Source organism: Bombina bombina, chromosome 7 (genome assembly GCF_027579735.1).
Source record: "Bombina bombina isolate aBomBom1 chromosome 7, aBomBom1.pri, whole genome shotgun sequence".
Lineage (NCBI taxonomy): Eukaryota > Metazoa > Chordata > Amphibia > Anura > Bombinatoridae > Bombina > Bombina bombina.
The window spans coordinates 623,254,458-623,263,456 of NC_069505.1; the positions used below are offsets into that span (position 1 = coordinate 623,254,458).

The window sequence follows — 8,999 nt, forward strand, 5'->3', positions numbered from 1 at the left end:
TATTTTTTTACTTAATTAGCCCTTTTAGGATATGCACAGATCTCAACATGTTTTAAAGCTTTACATTTTAGCTGGGTTGTCAGTAAAATCAGTTGAGTTGTTTGCCCATGAAATAAGGTCTTGGGAGAACATTGAAATACACTGTTTTCAACAATATTGCATTATTCTCTCCTTTCCTTAATATGAGGAGAGTCCACGGCATCATTCCTTACTGTTGGGAAATACTGAACCTGGCCACCAGGAGGAGGCAAAGACACCCCAGCCAAAGGCTTAAATACTCCCCCTTTTTCCCTCATATCCCAGTCATTCTTTGCCTTTCGTCACAGGAGGTTGGCAAAGAAGCGTCAGAAGATACAGAGTAGTTTCTTAGGAAGGGTATCTACCTTTCGAAATGGGACTGGAGTTTTAAGTAGTCTTGTCAGCCTCTCAGTGAGAGCATTGACGAATGTTAGAGTCTGGAGATGCAGGGAGAGTCTTTCTGCGAGTACATCCAGACTCTTATTATAGCTCCTAAGCAATCAGTGTTGACGAGTTTCACTGCCTGCTTCCTTCACTCAAGTCCATGTCAGGAGCGATGCTACAAGACTGTCATACTTGAGAGGCTGTGTTTCTGTTCCACGGCATAGATTCCGGTAAGATCGTTTTATTTTTTTTATACACATATGATAACGCAAGAAGACAGGGTCACAGTGTGGCTCCTTTTATCTATATGGAATCAAGAGTTAATATCTCCGGAGGGGGATTATTAAACAGGGGGGGATTAATCACATAATTTTATTTTTTTATGATTATGCTGAGACATGTGTGAGATGAGGCTCAGGCAGATGTTGGAACGTACAGGTTTTACTTTCGTTTTTGTAAGCTGCGCAGCCTGAAAGGCTTGGCGCACTTTTTCCTATAGCAGGGGTGATCCTGCACCACATGACCGGGTGTGGTCACATTGATTTCCTCTTTCCTGACCGTGTAGTTTACCGGAGAAGAAGTGGTTTCTCTGTTTGGCCTGGATCATAAGAGGTGGTGAGTACCAAAGGTGCTGTTTTTTCTTATTATTCAATAGTCTGCTTTATAAGCGCAAGCTATGGAGGATTCTGATGCGTTAGAGGGTACTTCCTCTTTACCTAAGTCTAATACCTGTCTATATTGTGAGGAGGCCGTGGTATACCCGTCTGCTCAATTATGTCCCATGAGGTGTGCACTCTACAGTCATCTCCCGATACACATGCAGCTTCCCGTAGCACTCCTAATCCTCCATCTGGAGGGGGCCCTTTTACCACCAGACTTTACTGAGCAGTTACAAATGGCAGTGTCTGCAGCCTTTCGTGCTTTACCTCGCCCTGCTAAGAGCAAGCTTAAGGTCAATGCTATCCTTCCCAGGGGTTATCTACTAGCTTATTGGATTTATCTGATACAAGATTATCTGTTGATGAAGACGCCTCTGATACTTCAGAGGATGCTCTTTCTCGGTCGGAATCTGCTGCCTCTAAGCCTCCAGGTGCAGAGGAACCAGACTTTAGATTTAGGATTGAACATTTACGCTTTCTGCTAATAGAAGTTTTGGCTACTTTAGAGGTTCCAGAGCCTAAATTGCCTGAGGAACATTTGATTCCTAAATTAGATAAGGTCTACAAGGACAGGGTTGTGCCAGACTTTCCCGGTTCCCGTAAAGATGGCTAACATTATTATGAATGAATGGGAAAGAATTGGTTCTTCATTTTCCCCTTCTTCCTTTTAAAAAATTATTCCCGGTTCCGGACTCTCAATTGGAGTTGTGGGGTTCCATCCCCAAGGTGGATGGCACTATCTCCACGCTTGCTAAGCGCACTACTATCCCGCTTGAGGATAGTTCGTCGTTTAAAGAGCCTGTGGATAAGAAGATAGAAACTCTGTTAAGAAAGATGTTTCAACATACGGGATATTTGTTTCAACCGGCAGCGGCTGTTGCTGCAGTTGCTGGAGCAGCTACCTACTGGTGCTACTCCTTATCTGAGTTGATCGAGGTGGAGGGTCCCCTCAATGTGATCTAGGAAAGAATTAAGGCCTTAAGGGTGGCTAATTCTTTTATTTGTGATGCAAATATGCAAATTATTTGCCTGAATGCTGAGGCTTCAGGTTTTTCTGTTCAAGCCCGTAGGGCACTCTATAGCTGAAGTTCTTGTCTGCAGACATGACTTTGAAGTCAAAGTCCCATTTAAGGGAAATATTCTATTTGGTCCAGGCCTAGACTCAATTATCTTCACGGTTACTGGAGCAAAGGTGCCTTTTTACCGCAGGATAAGAACAACAAACCTAAAGGACAAGGTCCTAATTTTCGTTCGGATAAATCCCAATGTCGGCAGCCCTCCGCAAAGCTCGAGCAATCCAAGGGGACTTGGAAGCTGGCTCAGTCCTGAAATAAAACCAAGCAAAACAAGAAGCCCACCGAGACAAAGTCGGCATGAAGGGGCGGCCCCCCGAACCGACTTTGGATTTTGTAGGGGCAGACTGTCGCTCTTTTCGGACGCTTGGTTTGGGGATGTGCAAGACCCGTGGGTCCTGGAGGTCAACGCTCAAGGATACAGGATAGGTTTAAAGTATAATCCACCCAGGGACAGATTCCTCTTGTCAAACCTGTCTTCAAGGCCAGAAAAGAGGGAAGCCTTTCTAGGGTGCGTGAGGGATCTCTCCTCCCTGGGAGTCATTGTACCGGTACCTCTTGCAGAAAGAGGTCTGGGATACTACTCAAACCTTTTTGTGGTCCTAAGTATAGAAGGAAGGAACTTTCCGCCTGATTCTGGACCAAAAGTGCTTAAACAAATTCCTATCTGTCCCCTCGTTCAAGATGGAGAGAATAAGGTCCATCCTTCCCTTAGTTATGGAAGGACAGTTCATGACCATGATAGATCTGAAGGATGCTTATCTTCACATTCCTATACACAAGGAACACTTCAAGCTCCTAAGGTTTGCGTTTCTGGACCAGCACTTCCAGTTTATTGCACTTCAAGTTTATTGCACTTCCGTTTGGTCTAGCTACTGCTCCAAGAGTTTTTATGAAGGTTATATGGGCTCTGCTTGCAGTGGCCAGAACCAGAGGTATAGCAGTAGCGCCATACTTGGACAGTATTCTGGTTCATGCACCATCCTGTCGTCTGGCAGAAGACCATTCAAAAGATCTATTTCTTCGATCTCATGGATGGAAGATAAACTTTGAAAAGAGTTCTTATTCCCAGTACCAGGGTGGAATTCCTGGGTACTATAATATTATATATAATAATATTATATTATAATATTCCTTACAGACTAGAGACATTACAAGCTAACTTCCGCTTGTCTTGCCCTCCTAACCTCCATAAGGCCCTCTGTAGCTCAGTGTATAGAGGTGATTGGTCTCATGGTGTCCAGCATAGACATTTATTCCTTTTGCCAGATTTCATATCAGACCACTTCAGCTATGCATGCTGAGACAGTGGAACGGCGATCATTCGGATCTGTCTCAATAGATTTCTCTGGACAACCGGTCGACAAAAACTCGCTCTCTTGGTGGCTCTGTCCAGATAACCTGTCCCAAGGAACATCCTTCTTGAGACCATCCTGGGAGATTGAGACTACAGACGCAAGTCTATCAGAATGGGGAGCTGTTTGGGGTGCCAGGAAGGCACAGGGCCTGTGGACTCGAGAGGAATCTCTCCTCCCGATCAACATTTTGGAACTTCAAGTGATCTTCAATGCTCTGAAGGCTTGGCCTCTTTTGGGTTCGTCCCAGTTTATCAGATTCCAATTGGACAACATAACCTCGGTGGCTTACATCAACCATCATGGGGGGGAATAAGGAGCTCCCTAGCAATGAGGGAAGTATCTTGGATTCTGGAATGGGCGGAGTGTGGACAACATTCCGGGTGTTGACAACTGGGAAGCGGATTTCCTCAGCAGATAATCCTTTCATCCGGGGGAATGGTCTCTCCATCCCGAGGTGTTTGCAGAGCTTTGCAACAAATGGGGGACACTGGAATAGATCTCATGGCATCCCGGCTCAATTCCAAGCTGCCCAGATATGGGTCACGGTCCAGGGATCCTCAGACGGAGCTAATAGATGCATTAGCAGTGCCTTGGAGGTTCAATCTAATTTACATTTTTCCACCGTTACCGCTTCTCCCTCGTGTAGTGGCCCACATCAAGCAGGAGCTAGCATCAGTGATACTGATTGATCCATCTTGGCTGTGAAGGATGTGGTTCACGGACCTGGTGGGGATGTACTGATCTCCTCCATGGAGGTTACCTTGTCACAGGGATCTGCTGGAACAGGGTCCCTTTGTTTATCAAAATCTAGATTCTCTGAGGCTGACTGTGTGGAGATAGAACGCTTATTCTTAGCCAAGAGAGGTTTCTCTAAGAGGGTTATTGACACTCTCATTCAGGCTCATAAGCCTGTTACTCGTCGCATCCATCATAAGGTGTGGAAAGCCTACTTGTACTGGTGTGAAGAGCGTAGTTTCGCCTGGCATAAGGTCAAGGCTGCCAGGATTCTTTGCTTTCTCCAGGAGGGTCTGGAGAAGGGCCTTTCTGCCAGTTCCCTGAGGGGACAGATTTCGTCCCTTTCTGTTTTACTGCACAAGCGGCTTGCAGAGCTTCCTGACGTGCAATCCTTCATTAAGGCTCTAATCAGGATCAGACCTGTGTTTAGATCTAATGCTCCACCTTGGAGTTTGAATCTTGTTTTTAAGTTTTTGCAACGGGCTCCGTGTGAGCCTATGCATTCGATTGACATTAAAGTGTTGTCCTGGAAGGTTCTTTTTCTATTGGCTATTGAGTCGGCACGCCGAGTTTCTGTAATGGCTGCCTTGCAATGTGAGCCTCCCTATATAGTGTTCCACACTGATAAGGCTGTCCTACGTACCTGCTTGGGCTTTCTTCCTAAGGTGGTGTCTGATCGTTACATCAATCAGGAGATTGTGGTTCCTTCCTTGTGTCCTAATCCTTCGAAGGAACGTTTACTTCATAATCTGGATGTTGTTCGAGCTTTGAAGTTTTATCTTCAAGCTACTAAGGATTTTGGACAATCTTCTTCCTTGTTTGTTATCTACTCTGGGAGGCGTAAGGGTCTGAAGGCCTCTTCAACTTCCTAATCTTTTTGGTTGAGGAGTGTTATACGCTTAGCTTACGAGTCAGCGGGACTTAGACCTCCTCAAAGGATTACGACTCATTCCACTAGAGCGGTGGCTTCCTCTTGGGCCTTTAACAACGAGGCATCTATGGATCAGATTTGTAAGGCGGCTACCTGGTCCTCCTTACATACTTTTTCAAAATTCTACAAATTTGATGTTTTTGCTTCGGCTGAATCAGCTTTTGGGAGAAAGGTTTTGCAGGCTGTAGTGCCCTCATATTAGGGTCCGCCTTTTCTTTTACCCCTCCCGTTATCATTCAGTGTCCTCTAGAGCTTGGATATAGTTTTCCCAACAGTAAGGAATGATGCCGTGGTCTCTCCTCATATTAAGAAGAAAAACATAAATTATGCTTACCTGATAATTTAATTTCCTTCTGTATGAGGAGAGTCCACGGCCCTCGCCCGTAGAGTCCGATGGGCGGACCAAAATTTAGTTTTTTCTTCTGGCACCATTTATACCCTGATGTTTCTCCTACTGTTCCTTGTTCCCTTGGCAGAATGACTGGGATATGAGGAAAGTAGGGGGGGAGTATTTAAGCCTTTGGCTAGGGTGTCTTTGCCTCCTGGTGGCCATGTTCAGTATTTCCCAACAGTAAGGAATGATGCAGTGGACTCTCCTTATACAGAAGGAAATGAAATTATCAGGTAAGCATAATTTATGTTTTTACAAAAATATTTTGAAAGTACTCATTTCTTCTTTATACATAATAAACATTTTTGAGTTGAATGTCCCTTTAACAATGCATTCTGACCTCTCATAGGAGTGGCAAAAGCACTTTATATTCTAATGGGCTTATGTCGTACATAATAAATAATTGTTTTCCTAGCAGATGGATCTACAGTGAAGACTAGAACTAAGGGACATTGGAGATCACTTGATATCAAGGTGACCGATCACAGTGTCAACCAAAGCCATCTGGACACCAGTCACTATCTCAGTGCTGCTCTACACAAGAATCTAAAAAAGCTTGAGAGAATTATGGATGAAAAGCTAATCACACATGAAGAAGGAATTAACGTAGAGTTATCTGTGAATAAACATGAGGACAGTCGTTCAGAATGCTCAGATAATGTTGAGAAATTTAGCCAAAGCGATGAAGAATCTGAGAAAAATAGAAGGATTGTTCCTTTATGTAATTACAATTGCTGTGAAGTTGATGAAAACCTAAATAGGGATTCAGGACACCTATGTTGTAGAAAGAAACATTACTATTGCTTTGAATGCAAGAAATGCTTTCAATCAAATCTGGAGCTGTCCAAACATGAGGTCCTTCATTCAGGTGAAAAAGCCTTTGAATGTGGGGACTGTGGTAAAAGTTTTTACAATATATCTCTTTTAGCGAGACATGAAAAGTGCCACACTGGAGAGAAACCATTTGAATGTTGTGAATGTGGAGAATGTTTTAGTCGAAAGGGAAATCTTTTTAGACATCAGAAAAGTCACTTGGGATTAAAGCCGTTCGAATGTTATGAGTGTGGTAAACATTTTGTCCGAGAAGAAACACTTGTTAGACACAAGAAAATGCACACAGGAGAAAATACATTTATTTGTTCAGACTGTGGGAAGTTTTTTGTCAGTAACTCACATCTTGTAAGGCATCAGAAATGTCACACAGGGGAGAAACCGTTTCCATGTTCAGAATGTGGGAAAAGGTTTCTTGACCACTCACATCTTGTTGTACATCAGAGAATTCACACAGGGGAAAAACCATTTGCTTGTTCTGATTGTAGGAAGAGTTTTGTCAGTAAAACCGAGCTAGTTAGACATCAGACATGTCACACTGGGGAAAAACCATTTTCATGTTCTGAATGTGGAAAGCGTTTTGGGAGGAAGGGCAATCTTGATACACACATGAAATTTCACACAGGGGAAAAAACATTTACTTGCCCTGTATGTGGGAAATGTTTAGTCAGTAAATCAGATTTTATTACTCACCAGCGAGTTCACACAGGAGAAAGACCTTTTGAATGTTTTGAATGTGGGAAACGTTTCAACCAGAAATCAAATCTTGTTACACATCAGAGAGTTCATACTGGTGAAAAACCATATGCATGCTCAATATGTGGAAAATGTTATAGACAGAGTTCAAATCTTACTACACATTTGAGACTTCACAAAGAAGAAAAAACTGTTGCTTCTGGTTGAAGGCAATGTTTTCCACATTTTGTAAAACGGAAGATTTATCATATTTAAAAAAACATATTAAAATATCTAATACAGCGTCATTTTCCATGATTTTTCCTTCTTGCTGATTTCCACAGGCCCCCTAGAATAAAAGGAACCTGCTAATCTTTTACAACCATGTCCATATCTGAATGTGCATTGTGGTTCACACGTGCTGTAGGAGAAAGATAAAACCTTTCACTTAAGATGTTAAGATTTAACACTAATCCTGCATAGTTAATAAATAAATAATCAGACCAAACTCCACACACAAAATATATATATATATATATATATATATATATATATATATACACACACACACACATACATACACATATATATATAGAGAAATCCAAAGAAATTAAGTTATAGCGCAAAAACAGTCCAAAGACACCTGCTCTTAAAAAGTGAAAGATTTTAATATAATCCAAGATTTAAAAGACATCGTAGTACAAAAATAGGAGTTAAAAAATGTTATAACTCAGTGTGTACAGAGACACCTGTCTGCAAAAAACATGTTTCGTGCCTCAGCACTTGTTCACTGCATATAGACACACCTGTGCACACCTTCTATTTAAAGGGGAAGTGAGGAATATGCTAGCACCTATTCTTAAAGTTATACCATCCTGTAGAAGTACCTAATAGAGTGTAGACCATAATATATAAAGAGACATATTGTGTTAAAATTAGCTTATTTCCTAATCTACATTATCTACTTAGTTTGAAACCTAGTGTTCACAATTATCAAAAACAAAAGCTTTAAATTATAAATTTTCTATTAGGTTTTAAAGATTTAGGATCTGTAGATATATAAGTTACTCTATATTAATACGTTTCTTAATATGCTGATGTTGTAGAAATGGCAATTAAGAGAGCATATGGCGATATTATAACACCTGAACTTTTTACTAAATTATATGGGAAAAGTAGTAAACTGTGTAAAATCACAGAATATATGATAGAAACTATAATAAATTAGAAGAGACAAATATGTTTTAGGTAAATGTGTCCAGATCCCTTCTCATATTGAGACCATATGGACTACTAGTTTTAAGAGAAAACATCCAATAGATTTCTCTTTTATTTAGTTTATTTTCCCTGTCACCACCTCTTTTCCAGCAAGGGACATGATCAATGCCCTGTATGGCTAGTTTAGAGACATCGGAGTTATGTTGTTCTCTGAAATGTCTTGCGACAGGAGTGTCACATTCCTCATCTTCTATAGATCGCAGATGTTGTAAGAACCTATCTTTTAGGGACCTTTTTGTTTTTCCTGTATATTGTTTCCCACAAAAGAGGCAAGTTAATAAGTACACTACGTGTGTAGTGGAGCAATTAATAAAGAATTTTATAGTGTGTTCCATTTTTGTAGTAGTAGAGGTAAATTTAGGTCCCTCTGTCACATATTGACATGTTTTACAGATGGGACGACGACATTTATAAAAACCTAATCTCTTTTTAAGCCAGGTGCCAGTAGGCTTAATAGGAAGATCTGAAGGAGATAACATGTTAGCAATAGTTTTTCCTCTTCTGGCTACAAAATCACAGCCTTGGCTTAGTACATCCACTATAATGGGGTCAGTATTTAAGATTTGCATAGAATCCCTGATTATGTTACAGACTTTATAATAGTCCTTGCTGAAAGTAGTTATAAATTTCAGCTTATTGTGTTTTGATTTTTTATTTTTGTTATAT

General features: G+C 41.3%; 1 protein-coding gene across 1 annotated transcript; it reads left to right on the top strand.

The window, feature by feature from the left end:
• The first annotated feature begins 5,958 nt into the window (after positions 1 to 5,958).
• LOC128635644 (gastrula zinc finger protein XlCGF17.1-like) lies at positions 5,959 to 7,363 on the top strand. The gene has a single exon (XM_053688729.1). The coding sequence runs from the start codon at positions 6,117 to 6,119 to the stop codon at positions 7,281 to 7,283; it is 1,167 nt and encodes a 388-aa protein (XP_053544704.1). The 5' UTR covers positions 5,959 to 6,116; the 3' UTR covers positions 7,284 to 7,363.
• Positions 7,364 to 8,999: the final 1,636 nt, after the last annotated feature.

Bases quoted from the DNA above. Each gene is read 5' to 3' on its own strand.
- LOC128635644 (XM_053688729.1), top strand. From the start codon at position 6,117: ATGGATGAAAAGCTAATCACACATGAAGAAGGAATTAACGTAGAGTTA.